This window comes from Apodemus sylvaticus, chromosome 14, assembly GCF_947179515.1.
Source record: "Apodemus sylvaticus chromosome 14, mApoSyl1.1, whole genome shotgun sequence".
In the NCBI taxonomy this organism is placed as follows: domain Eukaryota; kingdom Metazoa; phylum Chordata; class Mammalia; order Rodentia; family Muridae; genus Apodemus; species Apodemus sylvaticus.
The window spans coordinates 87720228-87743684 of NC_067485.1; the positions used below are offsets into that span (position 1 = coordinate 87720228).

At 40.1% G+C, this 23457-nt stretch overlaps 1 protein-coding gene across 13 annotated transcripts in view; it reads right to left on the reverse strand.

The window, feature by feature from the left end:
• The window catches only part of Zmynd11 (zinc finger MYND-type containing 11), a 78766-nt gene that overhangs the window by 20272 nt on the left and 35037 nt on the right, over window positions 1–23457 (reverse strand). For 6 of the 13 annotated variants that reach the window (XM_052156453.1, XM_052156452.1, XM_052156451.1 and 3 more), the window contains exons 3-5: window positions 13991–14150; window positions 5114–5158; window positions 2668–2829 (exon numbers count right to left, since the gene is read on the reverse strand). In XM_052156453.1, the coding sequence (XP_052012413.1) occupies window positions 2668–2829; window positions 5114–5158; window positions 13991–14150 (367 nt within the window). Of the gene's footprint in view, window positions 1–985; window positions 1007–2667; window positions 2830–5113; window positions 5159–13990; window positions 14151–23457 lie in introns of those variants that run through there. The other 7 variants (XM_052156459.1, XM_052156458.1, XM_052156455.1 and 4 more) reach the window with 3 other exon arrangements.

Below are 23457 nucleotides of genomic sequence, written 5' to 3' on the forward strand. Positions count from 1 at the left end.
CTTTGAGATGTAAGATTGCTAAGGTTAAGTATGAGTTCTGATGAAATTACTTTGGCTGAGAATGGTGCACACTGTCTGATCAACCTTCAGACCTGAGACCCAGGCGGCTGGCCCGGCAGCAGCTGGCCACTGGGACAGAGCCTACTCCTAGGGAGGTCACCCACCTGCGAGCTATGGCACAACAGTCTGCAATCTCTACCAGTGACTAGAGACATGGCTGCTTTAAACTTACAACTTTGTAGTAATGACTGGCTTCTGTTCTAGTTTTTTCTGGCTGGAAATAAGGTTCTTCTCTACAGAATTCATTGTTTGTATGTGTAATTATCCCCAAACATTAGTGGGAAAGAGACTGGAAAGTTGATTTTGATTGGAACAACAGTTTTAGGGTTTTAGTCTGTGAACCCCAACCTCCATGAGTCCAAGAATACGTCAACCTAGACATTTATTTGTTAAATATTAAACATGATTTTTATTATGTTTAAAATTTTGGTTTTGTTTTAAAAACTATATTAACAAAAAAATTCACCTGATACACATTTAAATTGCCATTACAATTTTAAGGTTATTGTTCCTTTTCATACTAGAAAAATAATCATTACCAATTATCATTTTTGTTGAACATAACTATTAAAACAACAGAACTTAGAAATTATGGTTTTTCTGGAGGTTTCAGGATTGAAGGTGAAATTCCCCAAATTCAGCCTCAAGCATGGGCTTCCTGAGTCTTGCTGGGCACAGTTCACAGACTATGCTATAAACACATCTTGTACAGGGTTTTATGACTTACAGTATCATTTGCATAAGTACAGTCATATCTTCATATCATAAAGCATGTAAATTAAACAAGGAAAAACAAAAATAAAATGAGGTAGCCATGCATTTCTCAGTCAATTAACAATGAAGCTAAAAACAGACAAGCAAACAACTAATCAGAACCCAGCAGAGCAACTGTGGACAAGAGACTGAAACAGAACTTCATACATACTATTTTCTTCAAAGTGTGACTCCATCTCTAGGTCTTATATAGATATCGCAAAGGCCACTGTGCTCACGCTACCTCAGAGCTCTCAGAGCTTTTACGGAAATGCCTCGCTATGACAAGAACTGAAGAGCTGTGAGAACCGGAAGGTGTGGGCAGGCGCCTCCCTGCTGCTGCTCTGACTCCCTCAGCCCTTCCAGTTTGTTGTCGTGGGGCTGAGCCCAGGCTCTCGCTCACTGATGGAGAGCTGCAGAGCGCTCTCAGGCTGACCTAGACATAGCAGCCTCTCTTAGTTTTTGTCTGCTTGGTGGCTTGCTTGGTTTTGCTGACAGGGCCTCACTGGTTTCTCTAAGATGGCCCTGAACTTACTCTGTAGGCCCAGCAGTCTTGAGTAGCTGGGTTACAGGCCTGTGCCACCAGGCCCAGCTCTTCCTTGTGAGAGGTCAAGGTTTATTTCCTAAAAGATAAGAGATATGTATTTGCTTTTAAGAAGCATGATCAAGATCCATGAACACAGAACTCAAGGATGCAGCCCTGCTCCGGACGGCGGCGGATGCCAGGCCTGCACTACTCTACCGTAGACAGCTTGTGCTCTAAACTCTGGAAGACATCCCTAACCTCAGCCTTGACACTTGCACAGCCAGATTTAGTTGTTGATTTCTTCTCACATTTCCTAATAATTCACCTTGAAACAGGTTTTTAATGCTATCCTAACTGTCTTTTGTCTCCTTTTTAAGCTAAATGGGCTCCAGTAATCACAACCTCAGTAACTCAGGAAAGCCCGTGGGAAGAGGGCTGAGGTAGTCAGCGACTCGGTGACTACAGAGGACTGAGGTGAGTGCGGCATTCACTGACCACGTCCTTTGACTTTATTAAAAAATAAGAAAATAATAAAAATGTTTTTTAAGAAAGTAAATCAATATTCCAATGATTGAAATATTATTTCCAGCTACGTAGCTGAGTGACACAAATTATAAAACAAATTGTAAAGCAATTAGACAACTCTGTACCATCGCCATCAGTGCATTGGGAGTGCAGTGTTTAGTCAGCACACTTCGCTCATATACAGGCACACTACAGTCTCACAGCATGCATAGTCTTCAGTGAGGAAATTATTGTGCAAAATATGTATTTTACCAACCGCACAATACATTTTACTTTCATTAAAATTCTTAGTGTGCAACTGTCCCATCCCTTCACCCGCCGCAGAAAATATAAGCAAAAAGTAAACCATAACATGAGGACAGAAAGAAAAAGCACCTTCCATGCTATAGGATGGGAAATGGAGTGTTCCAACACTGTGCCTTTTGCTGAGATGTGGTCAGTAGCATCAACTCTGCCAGGTATTACAAAATCATTATTAAACACACCTCCATGCGGCAAACAGTTCATGTTCTGAAAGGCTAGCCTTCAAAGCAGTCACATGATCTAGAAATAGTTGTAAAATATGTGAAGAGAAGATATTTCTATGTGATTAAAATCCTCTAAGATGTGCACCACCCTGAACACGGGTGTGTCTGCGATGCCCGTTTATGGGTGTCGTGTTCATTGTGAGTCATTTCAGCAAGTAACCCCCACCCTCCAGGATTCATCATTCACCTGGCAAGACCATCTGGGGCACCTTGGTGACACTAATATTCATTAATTTCAACCCTCTGACCAGCACATGAAAGCTCATAGGTACTCACCCTGCAAACTGGGCACTGCCAGTGACTACTGCTGTCTCTAAGCCTGAACTCATCAGACAAACACTTGGAATGATACACACGAAAACACAGGTCACATATCAACACCTCTCCAGGCAAATGGCATTCAAAACAATACCAGTCATGAGTTTCTGTTTCCCAGTCCTACAAAAAATACAAAATAATTTTGTATGACATTTTGTCAATATCTTCAATAACTAAGAACAAAATTGAAACTAAAGTCCATCACAAGTTAAGCATTATAAACAATTTAAGACATTTAATGTTAAAAACGGGAGAAAATACCTAGAAATTTACTTTAAAATTTGATTCTCTCCTATGTAATATCAATACTCAGAAATACCTTACGGTGATCTGATAGCAACCAACTATCAAGTGAATTATGTCCAGAGCCAATCCCAGGTCTAATATTATCTTTCATTTAAAACTAGAATCTAAGGACTAATGTCTATTATAAACCGAGTGCCTCATATCCACCAGGAGCTTTAGATTTCCAACAAACAGACCTGTGTTTTGTCCTGCTTTTTACAGATTACACAATGAGTGTTGGCATGCCACACTGCGGGGACAGGTGCAGTCACATGTGGGACACTCACTCACTATACCTGTATCTCAGCCACTGTATTCAATACTTAACTGAAAATACAACAAATCAAAATGCCCATGTCCTCTGACAAGTCACCAAATATTCAGGATCTGTTAAATTTAAAAAAATAAATGGAAAAACTAAAGGTTGAGTCACACCATCTAAAAGGGATTGATTACCATATAAACCAAGAGAAAGAAGGCTGGATTCCTGTGTGTCTGGTAGTCCTAGCAACCAGGGAAGCTGTGCATGCCACCCAGGCACTCCTCAGCATGTCTGAGCTGTGAGGTCTCTGCACCGCCAAGACAGCTGAATAGGTAACAGAACTCTGTTCCATTTGCTCTGAGCTGAGAATTCATTCTTTATAAATGTTGCTTGTCCCTTTTCCTAAAATCGCACTTCAGAGTAAAGGTTAAGTCTTGACCTTCTTTTGTCAGTGTGAGATGGAACCCCAGTGAACAAAGGGAAAGCAGGCTAACACGGCCAAGGCTGCTTATGGTGGGAATCCTGACATTCCACAGTTGGGCTCAGCTATCCATTATTTGTATTTATATTTGTACTCTTTCCAAGGATGAGTGGCTTCCTCATCTTCTTAGATACTAATATTATCCCAGCAAATGGGGTTCAAGCAATCAACACGCCATGATCACTGTGGCCACATATGAATGCCACCAGCCACTCAGTAAGAGTGTAATCAGTTATGTTCAAATGGATGCCCACACCTAGAGTCATAAACAGGGCCGAGGTGTCCTCTCTGAGAATATAAACTTTCTGGGTTTACATGTCACTAAGAAATTGATGGTCTTCACTGACCAGAACAATAAAGAAAAGTAGGAACATTGTTTGGTTCCTGAAGCTGTATAGCCCCTGAAAACTCTAATCTCACAAAAATTCAGAAGAACCGTCTACACTATCATGTCTGACTCAGGGTCACCACAAAGACATGGATATAATGCTTAGGTCAATCAAAAGTAGTCACCAGTGTACTTATTTCAGAAAGACATCTCATACATACATTGTATAGTACCTATCTCATTTTCATATTTTAAAATTGTTAATATATTAAATATATAAATGTAATAAAAATAGGTTTCAAAATTCTATTCTATTTTTAAAGAATATATTCAAAGCTTAAAACAAAGTACTTAATTCTTACAGCTGTTTGGAAGTATCTTAACGAGATTAATGGTTATATTGACTTAATAATAAAAACTGTCAACCTTCATGATTTAATGTTTTTATTTTAATTCATTTTTCTATGATTTTAATCATGGCAAAAGCTATTTATAATACACAAAACATAAAAAAGTCAAGCACAAAAGTAACTGGATTCCAAATCCATAAAAATTTCTGAGGTAACAATGAGCCATGTGGACCACAGGCCAGCCAGGCTGCCTCCAGTTTGTCTTTAGCAAACAGAAATCATTTAAATCATGAGGCCAACTCCCATCAGTACCATATGCCAATAAGCTGAGGTTACATTTGTACTAGAGGCCACCAGATGTCACCAGATGCTCTGGAAACAGCCTATTTAGCAGTATGTGTAAAATGCTACTTCAGAACAAGAATGCCATTAAGGAGCAAGCCCACTCACACCTAACAGAGGTCACAGCTGGAAGCAGTATGAGATAGTACACACTAAGTCTAGAAAAACTGTCTGAGCTGATCTAAACAAGCTAAGCTCTATTAAAAAATCAAAAAAACAAAATAAAACAATGCTAAACAGAAACAAAAACAACAACAACAAAAAAAAACCACACACACACACACACACACACACACAAACCCAACAAATGAACTGGCAGAATTAAAGTAAAATAACATAGTGCAAAATTAGTTCACCTTGTCTGGGGCTGCTGTCCTGGAGAAAGGCTGCATACTGTAGGCCTTTCAAAATAAAAACAAGATAATCTTGGTCTCTACCACAATTTTGCTCATATTGGGTAATACAGGTCTAAAGGGATTTCACATAATAGTTTATTATTTGAAGTATGATTCATACTATTTGGCAGACAATGTTAACAGAAAATTCTGTTAATGAGTTGATCATTAAGGAAAAGATAGTAGCATGCAAACTTAAGAGTTGTCACTAATTGCAGAGGAAGGTTATGGACAGACACAGAGAATCAATCTCGGAACTCACATACCATGAAACCTACAGTCACACTAGGAAAATATCTTATTAGCAAAGTCTACACCATCCATAGCAGTACAGTACCACAAATGCATGTCTGATTGGTCTGAAACTGGATTACACTAGACTTTTTAAAAGATCAGAATAATGAATGTAGGGGTGGTAAACTCAATAAGTCACTGTTTATTTTTGATATTTAAAAAGCACTAAAAGTTACTAAAAATATGTAACCATCAAATCATCATATGTAAACGATTAACTGAAACTGTTAACAAAATTAAACTAAAGCTAGAATGGCAGAGAAGTCACCTTACAGCACGCCTGCACTAAGTACTATCACACACATGCTTAGCAGTGTAATTTACCCAGGCTGTCCTCAGATAGAAGGCCAGCCCCCTCTCTGGCGGCAGCCTATAATGTACTGTTGGGCTATCACTCTGTTTACGAAACTGTTGGAAGAGGGTATTTTCAAGTTCTGGCCAGGGCTCTTGAAAAGCCTAAAGGCAGCTTTAACATTTTAAATCACTGTGCTTTCATGAGCAGAAACACATTACACTACTGCACATGTATACAAATGCTGAGCAAAGTGAGGGCTCTACCAGTTTACGCTTAGTTTAATTCTGTTAACGAATTCAGTTAATCATTAATATGTAAGGATTTGATGCTTACATATTATTAGTGATTTTAAATCTTAAAAATAAATTATAGCATTGCCCAATGAAACAGAATTCAGAGAAGAAGAGAGGACTAAAAAGCAGGCTGTCATGCACATAGTTTGCCATCACATGGTGGGAAGCACAGAACCACCCATAATTCTGTTGAGCAAATAGAGACTTAGGAGAATCATGTCCCAGTAAACCAGGTACAACAGCTCAGAGAATTCTGGTGTAACTGGTTCTAATTAACTAGTAGTCACCAGCATTTACTTGATACTCAGGAAATAAAGGATTGTTTACTATTCTTTGTATCTGAGTTTGAGGTTAGGAATGAATATTCAAAGAATATATATTTAATTCCATATATAAGGAGAATAAAATATTTCACATTTTAAAACCCCAATAGCATCAAAGGTACATTGAAATTTCTGTTTAAGGTATTTAAAACAATGAACTAATGACAAATATAACTATAAAAGAAAAGAGCAAAAATATAAATTGTTTAAAAAAACTACTCTTAAATTTACATGCTACATGTATACAATGTACTAGAATATCCAGTTGAGCCTGAATTCAGCAGCCTTTCAACATGTTTCCTCAAGAGAGACACTACAGAGGCCAGAGAAGACTCTCCTATAGTGGCTTTAGGCAATAAAGTTCCAAGGGAGGGGCACACCATCAATTCTAATCAATGCCTTACCTAAGAGGTGTGAACTTAGATAAATTTCAAGATAAATATAATCAGTACTTGTAGGATGGCCATTTGAGTTGGAAATACTCAATGTGATAATACTCGATGTGATAACATCCCCCCAAAGTGTCAATAATGCTGGGATTACAGTCAATTCATTACTAAAATAAAATAATATTATAATAAAATATCCTCATCTCTTTAGGAAACCACAAACCACAAAAACCTAAAAATAACAGAGAAGAAAAAAATACAGAGAGAAAAATGTAGAATGCTTGTTTCTTTGTTTTGTTTAGAACAGTGCTCTGAGGCCTAGCACAACCTGAAGGCCTACTATCAGGAACAATTCACTTGAAAGTCCTCAGAGGGAAGCATGAAGGGCCAAAAGTCTAGTCATATCTGCAATTAGTTTGGCCTCACCAGCAGCAAGACAAGAGAGGAAGAAGGATTCTACATAAAACCATAATGGGGTGCTCTTAGCAGACTCCCTATATTTATATTGAAATGAACTAGGACAGAAATGAGATCCTGAATCCAAAGTCATCAGGTCTATGAAAGGAGAAAACAGTTTTAAAGTAACATCGTTTTCACATAAGACTTTTAAGTTACAGTCAACACAGGCAACCAAATTCTTTACTGTCAGATTACGTAACAAAAGTACTGCCTTGTCCTGGGGACTACCAATAAAACTGGAAATCACCAACAGTTCATAATGATCACCTGGTTTCAAGATATATATTGTATATATTTTATCTGCAAATGACCCAAAACTCAAAGCTACCTGCTTCCTATTTACATCAAGTATCTTGGAAACACCTTTCCACCCTTAGTGACACTTTGTAAACAAAGAGGTTAATTTTTGATACATTAACTTATATTGATTAGAAATATAGCTAGTAAATCCTAAACTTCACTCCCTTAGGTAATGGCAAAATTCTGCCCAAGAAACAAGGGTTATCAAAATTTAAGAGTAAAGGGGGTGGAGTGAGATGCTAGAAATATGGATTATATAAGGCCCCTAAGCCTATGTTTTAGGGTAATCCGATGATAAAGCATCCATGAACATGAGCATATATGCATGCATGTATGGTGTGTATACTTTCAAGTATATGTGAATGTGTATATGTATTAATTATTTTGCAATACTGGGCCTGGCTTGCACAGAGGCAGAAAAGCATTGCTAGCTTTAAAAACTCAAAAAAAGATATAACAAAATATTAAATGTTCAGAAGGCAAAGAGCATGTCTGCACCCTCTACAAATAGGCCTTCAAAGCCAAGGAAGCTATGTTCACAGGAGCGATCTGGATCCTAGCTGTTGATATGAAGCCAGTTTTCAGATGATCACAAAAACTTCCCAGTGTTTCTCAGTACTGTGTGTATGTCACGTAGAAAACAGATTGGTGTGCATGTTTACTGACTATTCTGTGAGGAGGGCACTTAAAAACAGGCGCAGGCTTGCTCAGAGTGACTGTTGTTTCAATTCACCATCCCATACAGACATGGGACAGCACCATGAAGATATGTAAACACTGCACCATTTTACCATCTTTCTCCAACAGAACTGGCATTTTTACACAGGAGGCTGCAATATGTATGTGAGATCACCAGTGAAAAATATCTGAGAATACTTATGGGCTGGAAGAAGGAATATTAGTGATACAGGATTATAATATGCCAACATCCTCAAAAGTAGATACAGTTTCTTACAGGCTGCTGTACTTAATAAAAATAATGGTCTGACATTAGGTTTTTAAAGTCGTTTCAAGTTCTAAAAACAGGCATTAGGGAAGAGGAGGCAGCAGGCACACATTAGCAGTGTAATCCCCCCACTGTGAGCTTGATGTGTCTAGAGCTCTGGGCCTCCCCTACCTGCAGGTGGGTAGGCTCTGCTCATCACAGTGGGGGAGGGGCTGTGCTCATTGCCTTTTCTCCTCCACACCTGGCAGGAGTGAAGGCGAGCAAGCACTGCCAACCTCTGCCACATAAGTAACTCAGGAGACATAGCCCGAGGACTCAAGAAGTAATCTTGTTTGCCCATTTCTGTTTTACAGATGCTCTTTTCAGAGGTATAGAACATTCTTACCTGTTCTTAAAAATGAATGAAGTGACCAACACACCACAAGTTAAAAACAAGTTTTAGGACACCAAAGTGATTGAAATCACATACAATGTAGTGAAACTATAAAGTCCTAAATGCCAGTGTGCAGACCCTGGACCACTGAACTTAATGCCAATGAGAAATGTGGCCCTTCCTTCCATCAACACTCTTGGAGTGTACTCTTTTGATGACAAGAAGCACATACACAGAGGCTGTGGTGTGACTATCTATAGCCTAGACCTGCCTCTGTGTGCAGAGGACAGACGCTAATACAAGTGCACAAGCCCTGGCAATGTGGGATCCCATACTGTGCTACAGGCTACATGTTAGTCACATGAGCTTGTGGGTGTCCTAAGGACATGGGGACACTCACTGCAAGGCAAACGGTGCATCACCAGGTAGTGAGTTACTCATGTAGTCAGTCAGCTCCTCTTTATACTTTTGATAAGAACTAGTCTTTGCAAGGGCAAGCTCATCACAGGATTTATAATGGAGAATACTGGTTACAAAGTAGATAGTCTAAAAATGACTCTGCTTATATGGTCAACAAGAAGTTGATGCCTCTGGCCCAGGAACTGAGCTAAATTCCCAGCATCTACATGACAGCTCACATCTATATGTAATTCCAGTTCCAGGGAATCTGACACCCTCACTCACACAGACATATATGCAGGCAAAACACCAATGCACATGAAATAAAAATAATTTAAAAATTGATGCCTCTTCTACACTGTCAACAGACATTTTAAGTATTTTAAAGTTTAATCTGTAAGTAATAATTATGAATTTATAGGGTACAGTGTGATGCTTTGATCTATCTATGTATATATATACATATATAGATACATACAGGCTAATTAACATGACTAAAGTCCATTCTTTTAGTTGTTTAGAAATACACACTATTTTAGCCATTCTGACTGGTGTATGGTGGAATCTCAGTGTTGTTTTGAATTGCATTTCCCTGATAACTAAGGATGCTGAACATTTCTTTAAGTGCTTTAGGGCCATTCGAGTTTCCTCAGTTGAGAATTCCCTGTTAAGTTCTGTACCCCACTTTTAATAGGGTTATTTGACTCTCTGGAGACTAACTTCTTGAGTTCTTTGTTTACATTGGATATTAGCCCTCCATCAGATGTAGGGTTAGTAAAGATCTTTTCCCAATTTGTTGGTTGCTGTTTTGTCCTATTGACAGTGTCCTTTGCCTTACAGAAGCTTTGTAGTTTTATGAGATCCCATTTGTCAATTCTTGTTCTTAGAGCATAAGCCATTGGTGTTCTGTTCAGGAACTTTTCCCCTGTGCCCATGTGTTCAAGATTCGCCCCCACTTTCTCCACTATAAGCTTCAGTGTATCTGGTTTTATGTGTAGATCTTTGATCCACTTGGACTTGAGCTTTGTACAAGGAGATAAGAATGGGTCGATTTGCATTTTTCTGCATGCTGACCTCCAGCTGATCCAGCACCATTTGTTAAAAATGCTGTCTTTTTTCCACTGGATGTTTTTAGCTCCTTTGTCAAATATCAAGTGACCATATGTGTGTGGGTTCTTTTCGGGGTCTTCAACTTTATTCCATTGATTTTCCTGCCTGTCTGCATACCAATACCAAACAGTTTTTTATCACTATTGCTCTATAGTAGAGCTTGAGGTCAGGGATGGTGATTCTTCCATATCTTTTGTTGTGGAGAATAGTTTTTGCTATCCTGGGTTTTTTGTTATTCCAGATGAATTTGAGAATTTCTCTTTCTAGATCTATTAAGAACTGATTTGGGATTTTGATGGGGATTGCATTGAATCTGTAGACTGCTTTCGGCAAGATAGCCGTTTTTACTATATTGATCCTGCCAATCCATGAACATGGGAGATCCTTCTACCTTCTGAGACTTTCTTCGATTTCTTTCTTCAGAGGCTTAAAGTTCTTGTCATATAGGTCTTTCACTTGCTTTGTTAGGGTCATACCTAGGTATGACATATTATTTGGGACTATTGAGAAGGGTGTCAATTCCCTAATTTCTTTCTCTTCTTGTTTATCCTTTGAGTAGAGGAAGGCTACTGATTTGCTTGAGTTAATTTTATATCCAGCCACTTTGCTGAAGTTGTTTATCAGCTTTAGAAGTTCTCTGGTGTGGCAATGTAAATGAAGATAATATTTAATTAAAAAAATAAAAAATATAAAAAAAGAAAGAAATACACACTAAAATTATCACTGACTCTACTGCCTTTCTGCATAAGAGATGTTACTATGTTGTATCCTTATTTACTGGGCAAATACTCTCTTTGGGTATATTTGTGTAGTCTTCATGGACAGAATTTCATTTAATTCTTGTGGTGGTTAGAATGAGAAAGGCCACTACACACACATATATTTGCATGCTTGATTCCCAGTTAAATGTTTTAGGAAGGAGATGTGTTACTGGGGGTGGGCCTGAAGATTTCAAAGGCCCACATCAGGGCCACAACTCTCTTTGCCTGCCTGCCGCCTGTGCGTCAGGATATAAGCACTCAGCCCCTCGCCTGTATGCTTGCCTGCCCCATATTCCCTCTGAAACTTTAAATAAGCCCCCAACTAAATGCTTTCTTTTTACAAGAATTATCTTGGTCATGTGTCTCTTCACAGTTATACAACGGTAACTAAGACAATCTTTAATCAAAAGAAATAAAGATTACTATGCACACATTACACTGAGGAGTCAATGAAGTTTTAAACAATTTCAGACATGTAAGCAAGAAATGCTTAAGATACACATTACCACGTCCCAGAAGTACTTTACCTTTGAGTCTTTACAGTTACATATTTCATAAGCAGAAGTTTGATAGACTCCGTTATATTACATAAGCATATTTAGTATAAAGCTGCCTGTGAATAAGAACTAATTAACATTAAACCCATATAGTTGCTGTTACTTTAAGAGTTTATTTAGTAAAATAAAAAAAGACAGAAAGAGTATTATAAATATGTTTAAGGGAAGATATGTAAAAAAAAAAAAGGTATGTAGAACCTAAAGCTGTGGGGAAATATATAAGAAGCTAATTAATTGCTTGAAGAATTAAATTTCAGTCTGAGGAGGAAAAAAGTATACAAACACAAACATACTTTTACATATATATAAAACACACACACACATACACACATACACACACATACACATACACATACACACATACACACACATACACACACATACATACATACACACCTACATACATACATACACACATACACATATACACACATACACCACACATACAGACATACACACAAAAACATACACACACATATGCACATACAGACATACACACACATACACACACATACACACACATACACAAACATACACACACATACAGACATACACACACATACATATGCACATACACACATATACACACACAAAAATACACACATACGCACATATAGACATACACACATACATACACATACACATATACACACACATACACACACACAAACATACACACACATACACACATACAGACATACACACATACACACATACACACATACATACACATACACACACACATACATACACACACACATACACACACACACACACAATCTTAGAGGAGGAAACAAACCCTTGACTCTAAGAAGTATACACACATGAGCCACAAGTGCCAAGTGCAGAGGAAGCTCAGGTAGCAGTTACATCCCCACCGCAGGCATCCTCCACAGTCTTCTGAATCTCTGAGTGTCCACGTGCTTGGGACAGAATATACCATCCTGTCTGGGCTGTCCTGATCACACTAGACTCTCTGTTTCCGCCTTTGCTTTATCTTGGCTAGCTAGCTGTGTAATCTACTCCAACAAGGCTTCCAGCCGCAGCAGGACTTGACAGGAAACCACTCTGATGACAACAGTCCCATTTCTTCCCAGAAATATTCCAGTTCATAAACTAAATTATACTGATTCAAGTAATGGCTTCTCTTCCATGTTTTCTGTTTGCAGAAACATGGATTTTCTTTCCTGAGTTCGAACATATAAATAAAACTGATGAAGCTTTTAGGCCTCACCAACTTCCTACATGTACAATTACCAGAAGCACATGGTGGTAGTTCTACAGTCAGTCTGTCTTGCTGACTCTGGGCTTGTCTGTCATGCTACCAGAAAATGATATGAAGTAAAATCTTTCAGGAAATTTTGCCACAATGAACCATTTCTTAAGATTTTATAAGATTTTTAAATTTGTAGAGAATTATATTACTAAATCCCCATATATTTGAAAACTACTATCTTAAAGGATGTTTATTATAATAATTAAAGCTTTTCTACTTAGTTAAAATATTGAAAAATATGATGGGGATATAGAAATACTATATATAAAACCAGTCTTTGTGTATGTGTCCTTCAGCATGAAATCCTGTCCTGGGAATGAGACTAGAGTAAAGCACCCTAAGAGAGGTCAAGCCGGAGCTAGCTCAAGGTGCAGGATACAACGAAGTAACTTTGTATTCACCCTGTCTGACTGATGCTGGCCTTCCAGTGCTGCCAGAAGTCACTGGTCACTGAGGACCATGGCCAGTATAGCATCAGGGACCTTTGTGTTGTGGATGAAACTCTGTGTCAAGCCTGACGTGGTATCATCCAAGTGAGACAGCTTTCCTAAACAGGCAACGTGTCCTTTTCCATCCATCTAGGCAGTGTAAACCCTGTCCTGTGTTGAAGTAGTTTTCAACTAATATTAGCAGAAGAAAGCACAGAAAAGGCCATGATTTATAAGATTTACTTTAACTCAATTTAACTTTGTTTTTTTTAGAGACAGGGTTTTTCTGTGAAGCTCTGGCTGTCCTAGAACTTGCTCTGTAGAACAGACTAAACTGGAACTCACAAAGATACACCCATCTCTGCCTCTCAAGTGCTGGGATCAAAGGCATGTGTCACTACTGCCCAAGCTTAATTTTATATTTTTAGATATGAGATAACAGACAGAAAAGCAAGATTTTTGTAAAAGTTAGTTTTCTCCTAGGAATCACAAGGAAGCTATCAATATAGAGCCTTAATGTTAATAAAAATGTTAAGAATTATTAAATTTCTAACAGTGAATTTCTATAGGTTATATTAATACTTTAAAAAAGTCAAAGTGCCAATTTCTAAATTTATCAAATAAAATATACTTACTATCTCATCTCCTGGTAACCAATATCCTTCCTGTTCAATGCCAGCTTTTGAACCTTTGCAGCCCACTGTTAGAGTTTCGACAATAAGACCGTCCTTCACAGCTAAGCTCAGCTGCCGGGTGGTCTCTTTGGGATGCATGCCGTGGACTCGGGACATATACCTGAACATAGAGGAAACACAGAGTTAGGAATGCATAACACAGAGTTACGATGCATACCGTGGACTTGGGACATATACCTGAACATAGGGGGAACACAGAGTTAGGAATTCTCAGTAATGACAACTAAAATGGAGTATAATCAAGAAAAGGAAGGCCCATCTGTTCTTTTACTATGACTTGCATTTATGGAAGAAACAAAGGAAAGGATGGAGGGAAGAGGGAGGGAGGGAGGGAGGGAGGGAAGGAGGGAGGGAGGGAAGGAGGGAGGGAGGCAGGCAAGTGTCTAAGCCCTCAGTTCTATGATGCTATTTTTTTCATGGAAAATGATAAATCATGCAAAGACTTTATTTCCAACTCTTCAAAGATTATCACAACACAAAGTTTCCTTCTAAATGTGTCCCAAATTAAATCAAAGTCAAATCACCACAATAAAGTACTGATGACATGAGTTCTTTTATGTTGCAGTACTTTAACATTGTGTTCTTAACCATTTGCAAGGTTCTGAATGTAGGGTCATATTTTAAACATTTTAAAAGACATACAACAATTTTTTAAAGACATAAGCACCTTTTTAAAGCTATAAACACAATTATAAAGTAAGGGATCTAAAAAAAAGATAAAATCACTTTCGTACAAAATGGGACAATCTAACAATATATTGATTCTTTCAGACATGATCACTAAGGAACATATGCTGCTATTTTAAATCTACATGTTTAGAGCAATGTTGGCTTAAAATAGTCCCACTAACAAATACAAAGCACTCAACAGACTTTGAGTTGAACAAGCAATTTAATTTTAGCATTTCCAGACTCCCTTGACTCTGAAGACTCTAAAGGTAGATATTCAGTCCTCAATCTAGGACTTTAGAACCCTTTAAACTTTTAAAAATGCTGGCATTCAAAACTCAGGAAATAGCTCTGATGAGCATATAAAATGATGTGAATGGAAAATGGAACTAATGAATGTAATTATGCAAATCGTTATTAAATAAATAGAACATAGACACATGCCATCATCAGAAAGGCAAATGTACACACTAGTGTTGACTGATTACATATTTATGTTGTTGTTGTTTTGGCTTGGTTTGTTTTTTTGTTTGTTTGTTTGTTTTTTTCTTCCGAGACAGGGTTTCTCTGTGTAGCCCTAGCTGTCCTGGAACTCACTCTGTAGACCAGGCTGGCCTTGAACTCAGAAATCCGCCTGCCTCTGCCTCTCAGAGTGCTGGGATTAAAGGAGTGAGCCACCACGCCTTTTAAAAATAAAAAGTAAGTGGGAAATTTCAAACATTGCTGAAGCACAGAGAAGATATAGACAATCCTGTATCACCAGCCCCCCCCCACACCCCCCAGCCCCCCCCCACACCCCCCACACCCCTCACCCCCCCCCACACCCCGTGTTCATCAGCGACCCCCCCCCCCCCCCCCCCCCCCCCCCCGTTCACCAGCCCCTGGGGTCACCAGCCCCTGTGTTCACCAGTTGCACTCACTCCATTTCACAATTTATGGCCATTTGTGCTTCACTTACTTTAAGCTTCATTACTGACTTTATTTAAGTTTAAACAAATCTATATATTCTAATCATTTAAAACAAAAAACAACAAAAAACCCGGAAAACCTCAACATCTTGTTTTTCCATAAACTAGTGGTCTTCAGAGAGCCTTGTCAATCCAAATAAAAATAGACCATAAAGCCAGGAATGGGGATGCCTGCTGTAACCTCAGGATGGATCAGGAATTTGAGCTAAAGGACAGGTTAGATTACAAAGCCTCCAGAGTAAGTTGGGTACCAAGTGAGACTTCGCCTCAAAACAACAACAAAATGTCGATCATATTATAAGACAAATCAGGCTGGCTCAGACTCTCCCTGGGGAATTACTCAAGTAAGAAAAGAAAGCAACACAATGACTTCAAGGAGATGAAACAGGACGGAAACATTTTACCATGATTTTGAAAATGGAAAATAAACATATAGCATTTAAGGACCTTCTTGATTCAAAAGTGTATTTTTTTGTTCTTTTTGTGGTAAAGTCCCGGCAAGGGTCCTGCTGAGCCCTGCGTTTTCACCTGAAGAGGACGCTATGTCGGAGCCTGCTCACTTTCGCAGATTTCCTTTTGTTGTCATACAATTGAAGGACTAAGATGGAAACATAGTCACGTGGAGACTGTGGAGGAGATGAGTGCAGCCCACTGACTCTGCCACATGGTCAGTCAAAAGCTTTGAAAAGCCACCTTAGTGATTATTTAAATTTATAAATAACTTAGAACAAGAAGTTTTAAAATTAACATACAAAACACCACAAATAGTGAAACACAAAAACAAGACGACAAACAGCAAGGAGGCTGGAAATGAGCATGCAAGAGCACAAGGCGGAGACCAGGGGTATAGATGGGGGCGGGGGGCGGGGGGCACGGAGATGGGGGTGGGGCACTGGGATGGGGACGGGGTGGCATGGGGGAAGGGGGGAGGGGCATGGGGATGGGGCGGGGCACTGGGATGGGGACAGGGTGGCATGAGGGAATGGGGGAGGGGCACGGGGATGGGGCGGGGCACGGGGCACAGGGGGTGGAGCACGGAAATGGGGGCGGGGCACAGGGGAAGGGAGACAGGATCAAATACAATGAATGTAGGAGATCCACAATAAAAATACTTTAAACGCTAAATGTAGAATATCCATACATTGTCTGGTATGATATTAACAGACAATAAAAAACCCAAATGACTAAAATCCTACCATGTGTATAGTGAAGACTTGAAACCAGACCTCCCTAGAGCACACAGACACCTGCAAAGAGAAGCCACCATAGTGCCAAACTGCTACTTTACCCAGGTCTGCACAAAGTATAGATGCTATAGTCTTCTAAGGCAGCATGAGTGATCAAAATTTGATTCTCTGATCAATTAAAAATTTCAATTTCCAAAAATATAAAGAAAAGGTGGTCAAAAACCTTCCTCAGAAAAACATCAACTCGAGATATGGTCAGAAGCTGATTTTTGCTATACTTTCAATGATCAAATTAGCCCATAATAATAATCGAAGGCAAAGGTATTAGTATATAATAATTTAAAAAAATATGAAAGAACATAACAAATAAGAAGTAGTGTATCAAAGGAAAGATCATGCACAATTTTCACAAAAGATATCTGAATATACAGTCTAACACTAAATCTGTTTGTGACTGCTAATACATTTTATCATTCAAATATCAAAACCAAACACCATAATCGAATGTTCAGTGAAAATTTAATATTGACAACTGTAAATGTGAAATTCATTTCATTAGTAGACCAAAAGTAAAGCCACTCTCTAGGACTGTAATTTGGGGACTGGGGAGATGACTCGTGCTGCTTACAGAGGACCCCACTTTGCTCCCAGCACCCCAGGGCACCTCACAACTCACTGCAGCTAGGGCGCCCGGGGACCCAAGTCTTTTCTTGCCTCATAAACACATATGAGGTTTAAATGTGAAAAACAAAACCACAAAGCATCTGAAGGAAGGCACTGGAGCCTTTTTACACTAGTATGAAAATACCTTTTAAGCATAGAACAAAGCTAGAAGTAACAGTACCAATGAACAGAGTTACATAAGCCAGCCATTTCCACGTGGAGCGGAGGAACACAGTAACCTGAGTTAAACACAGCAGACAAGCTGGGAAGCAATACATTCCTAAGGCCTCACAAGCTCTCCATCATTGGAAGAACCCAGCACACCTGCAGACCTCCCTTTACAAAATGCTTGGGACCAGAAATTATTCAGGTTTGTCATTTTTCCATACTTTAAAATATCTGAACATATATCAGGGTCCTTGGAGATGGAACCCAGCCTGAACAGGAAACTTTTCTTTTACACATATTTGATCTAATGGTAATATATGTACTACTATTTGCAATTAATGTACCTATGTTCTACACATCACGGGATCACATATGGAATTCCCCACTCACGTCATCATGCTGGCAATCAGAGTGTGAGATCCACTTACACAGGGTTTGACTTTAATGCTACATATGGTTTGGCTAGTGTTTATGGAGCACACTGACTACTCATGTTTCTCTTTCCTAATTTTGTCTGTCTGGGCTGTTCATTTAGGACTTGGGTAACATACACATCTCAGGTAGCAATAATGCCTTATTTTAGTTTTTTCCAGGGAGTTCTTAAACTATCCACTGCTCCATAAGATGCTTGAAGACGACCACTGGCCACGTGGCCAGGCTGCCAGGAGAGCGTGTTCCTCCGCTCAGGACTTCCCTTTCCTGATCCCAGCCAGCCAGCCAGCGAGTTAAGAAGAACACTGCTGCATTTTATCATTCCTTGACACATTTGTATCCATGGACTTTGACCATGAAACTGGATTTTCCGAAGGGCTCTCTCCTCAGACGGAAACACTTCTACTTTTTCCTTAGTAACTGCGGCCTCTTTAGCTGGCAGCCCCCTTCGCTTACCCTTTCCCTACTGTTCCATAAAAGCCAACTCAAGGACGAATTCTCACTTCTCTTACAAAGTAAAGGAGATGCCAGGAACTAGGCCAGAACATGCAGTTACTACAAGAGGAGTGTGTTGGCTTGAGCATGCGCACCTGAAGGAACACTGCTTCAAAGGGGCTTGAAGAGCCAAGAGGACAGCTGACGCCCAGGGAGGTGTCAGAGTCAGTTAGAGACCTTCGAGTCTTCCACCGCAATTGACTCAGTATAGAAAGTCAAACAGTGCACACGTGTTTACCTATTTAAGGGAGATGTTCAGTTTCTTTGAACTCAGTACCTTTCTTCACCTTCCCCATTCACTTCCGTTCCTGCCATGTCTCCCACTGCCTGCAGCCCTGGGATGCTGCGCTATAACTGTGGCAATACATTCAAACAAGCTGTCAAATGTTTAAGATGTTTCAGTCCCCTGAACCAATTCTGCTTGTGGAAGGCCCTCCACCCCCACAAGAAAAACAAACAGTTAATTTTAACAGTTAATGCCTCTCACCCTTAGAAAAGTAAGAAATGGTAAGAACCCTTCTCCCTGAGACTCACCATCTACCTATGACCCCAACAGTGATGCAGCTGCATGACGCACTGAGAGGTGAGCACAGAGAAGGCGACAACGCTTTCACTCACGGGAGGACGGCCACCTGGGCCTGCAGCAAGACGCCCTGCCCATCAGAACCCTGACCACGGGTGCACGCCCCCACACCCGTCAACAGCTCCACTCTGATCGTAAGTTCTAAGGCTTGAGAATAGTCACCATTCTGGTGGCCACGTAACATTTGATTCCAAGTGGATGCTGGACAATCTAATCTGGATCAACGCCTTAGCTCAATGCTCTCCACTTCCAGCTGGCACAGACTGCTGTCAGGTGGTTCCAACTCCCCACGGTGTCCTTGACCTTCATGTGACCTTCACACTGCATGCTGGTGCACACATGCCTTCATGCGCATACACAAAATAAGTATACTTATTCACTTTTAAATTAAAATAGCCTTAAAATTATATATACTTTGACAATTTTAATTTTAATCTCATTTATAAAAAATGGTCAAATGACTTATAGCAAAGTCATATACTTCATCTTGGCTATTGATGAAAGAAATAAGCAAAATAATTAGGCCTTCTGTTTAAATTATCTATGGATTTCTTCTTGATCTCATTTACTCCATGTCCATTCACAATACCTAACAGAGGACACTTTGCACAAGAGGAAAGAATGTTCAGAATAAAGCATTCTGAACAGGTCTCACGCAACTGGGGCATTTTCTTCAGTTTGATAATTTGGCAAAGTCTTCAGTGGAAAAGAGAGAATTAGCTATAAATGATAATTAATACTAAATGATCAGATCTTTACACCAGACTACAATGAGTCAACACTGCTCCTGAGCTAGCCTGCCTAGCGTCAAAAAGACAAGATAGCAAGGGATAGGACGGCCAGAGACACCCGGCCACTCTGTCAGCCTTCACTGCCACTCTGTCCCTGTGGCCACAAAAAATAAATAAATAAATAACCATGTAAAAGAACAATTTAAACATTCCTTATCCTTATCAGAAATGCTGGTGGCTTCAAGTGCTTTCCATCTGGGTATCCCTGCATAAAGTTTAGTTTGCCAGCTGAGCATTCCTGATGCTTCACATCTGAAATGCAAACCTGTTGAGTACCATTTTAAGACTTGAAACCGAAGATTATCTTCATTTTCACTTTCAGACTAGGGAAGCTGCAGGATGTATGACCTAGAACGAGCCAGGCGGTCACTAGCATGGAGAAGAAGGTGCCAGTTGCCTTAGTGTGGTTGAGGATGGCAGGGGATGCTGTCTAGTTAGGCAACTTCCTCTTCTCTACTGAGATACTAGGTGCAAAGGGTATTGGTTTTCTAAAGGAAGGTGATGACTTTCTCAATAAAAGATAACTAGCTAACAGCAAAGGTGGTAGGAAATTTGTCTGGTTCATCAAAGATGTCAGGTTTTCAGTTGCTAAAGACAAATCAATGAGTAAAAAGAGTCTAACCACCTTGAGTGTTTAGCAAAGGCCACTGAAGATGGTTGAGTATGTTGGTCTTTAGCTCAAGCCAAAAGCCCCTTACCTTCCAGATGGCAGGCACAGCAGTGAGGAAGGCTGCCTTGCTAATAGACCATCAACCAACCCATGATATGAGCTGCCACAGGTCTCAAATATAGTATATCCTAACTGCAGTGTCCCCCTCTCCTCCCTCCCAGTCCTTCCACCCCCACTCCCTCTCTCCCCATCCATTCCTCCTCTGGTTCCTTTCAGAAAAGGCTAGACCTCCAGGGATATCAACCAAACTCGGCATATCAAGTTGCAATAAGAGTAGACACGTCCCCCTGTATTAAGGCTGGACAGGGCAATCCAGTAGGAGGACAAAGGTCCAAAAGGCAGGCAAGGCATCAGCCACAGACCCTGCTCCCTCTCAGAAGGCCTAGGTGAGAGCCATGCACGCAGGCTCCCCGTTAGTGCCTCAGGCTCCGTGAGCCCGTGGGCTGAGGTTAATTGACTCGCAGTATCCTTGACCCATTTGCCTCCCACAATCCTCCCTCCACTCTTTAGCAGTTTTACAGCTTTTTTTTTTTTAAACAGGAGCTTTGTTTCATTTTTTTGTTTGTTTGTTTTTTACAATTGTGTCTAGATTCTAAAGAAGGAAAACTCAGTACAGAGAAAAATAAAACTAGATAGGTCCTGAATGGTCACAGAGAACAGATGGACTAAAGACTGAACTGAGAGATACAGCTGTTATGGTGGTGAAGCAAACTGTAGAGAGTATTCATGTCATTGCCTTGAGAAAAGGGAATCATAAGCTAAAGGGCTGACTTAATGGTTAGAAGCATGTACTGTTCTTCCAGAGGACCTGAGTTCAAATGCAGCATCCCCACTAGGTGGATGCCAACTGCCTGGACTCCAGCTCCAAGGGATCTGATGCCCTCTTCTGGCCTCTGCAGACATCTCCACTTGTGCACAAACCCATGCATATATACTCATAATTACAAATAAATCTTTTGTAAGACAGGAAAAGGAAGTATTTTTTCTTATTTATTTATTTCTTATTTGTTTGTTTTTTGGGACAGGATCTCACCCTTTGGCCTAGGCTGATATCAAACTCAAGGCAATCCATCTGCCTCAATCTCTTGAATACTGACATTATAGTGCTGAATTGACATTCCTGGTGAATAAAAGAAATTTTTAAAATATTTTAAGAGCACAAAATGTCAAGGAAAAGATTGGATCCAATCACACTAATAAAGAACTATATGAGGTACCTTGGTAGTGTGGTATACACCTTTCATTCTAGAGCTTAGGAGGCAGAAGCATGTGAATCTCTATAAGTTTGAAGCCATCTTGGTAAAAAGTTGATCAAATGATAGAAGGAAATAAAACCTAGAAAAGGCCATCTCCACAGTGGAGACATTAGCGGCACCAATGGACAGAACACCCAGACTTCTGGTTTGAGCCCAACAACTGGCACAATGTTATACAATGTTTCATGATCCTAAGCCTCACTGTATTCACTAGCAATCGTGGGAGGTGTGTGTGTGTGTGTGTGTGTGTGTGTGAGAGAGAGAGAGAGAGAGAGACAGAGACAGAGACAGAGACAGAGATACCAATCCCAGAGTTGTGAAAATTAAATGCCAGCAAATGATGTCCATTACAAGAGCCCTCCTTGAAATCACTTCCTCAGTTAATGTAACTAAACAGCTGCTAGTATGTGCACACATGTATGTGTGTGTGCGTGTGCTCATGCCATGCAGTGCTGGAGATAGAACCCAGTTCTTCATCATTCTAGGCAACCACTTGACCAGAGTTCCAACCCCAGCCCAAATCTCATCATTACTACTGTCCCAACTGCTGTACTCCCTACTCTCATCAGTGTGAGTGACGTAATCTATTTTAAGATACCCATAGGCAGCAAATACTTGTAAAAGCTTCTAAGAAACATTAAGAAATGATAAAAATGAAGTTAAGCACATGACTATAAAGGTAGAGAGAAGGGTCAAGGTTGGTTATACCAAAACCAAGATCTTGAAGACTGTGTGTGGTGGATTTTAAAAGGACAAGTCTGATGACTTTGATCATGAATGGAGGGTGGGGGATACAAAATACAGAGAATTTGTGATGTTAATACACACCTGAGAACAATCTTTAGGGTAAAAGCCAAGTGGGAAGAGGCTGCACACAAAAGCAGACATGATGATCTAACTGAGAAGGCTCTAGATTTTATGTCCTATGGGAATGAAGAGGAGTCTGAGAATACAGTCCTATGTGAATCAGAGAACTGACTGCTAAGCAGGGGCTGTGGGGAGGACAGACAGGAAGGCAGGGAACATGGGCCCAGGCACATGGGCTGACCAGTCACAGAGAGCCAGGGCTCTCAGAGTGCAGCGGGAGGCAGGGAGCCGTCAGACAAAGCCGATGGTGGAGCTGCTGGGTGAGGCGTCCTGCATGCGGACTCCAGGAGCCACAAGGAAAAGGTCGGCAAGAATAAGGCACATTGATGGTTAGTGCCACTTCAGACAGCAAGGGCAGCGATGGGCAGGGGACTGCAGCACAGGCAGGAAAAAGGAAGGCAACTACAGAGTTGCATACGAGAAAGCAGACGATCAGACAGCAGGACCATTTAACCTAGCTTGAAAGGAGAAAATGAATGTGCTTGATTTTAATCCTGTCTGTCCTGTAAAGACCCTGCTATATATTCCTCTCTAGCTACTAGTTAAATACCTCAGAACAGACATTAAACACACTCCTAACCTGATCCTTTCTGCCATCTCCCTTCAAATACAAACCTTCTCATGACCCAGACAATCTATGCTTCGGCTCTCCTTCCTC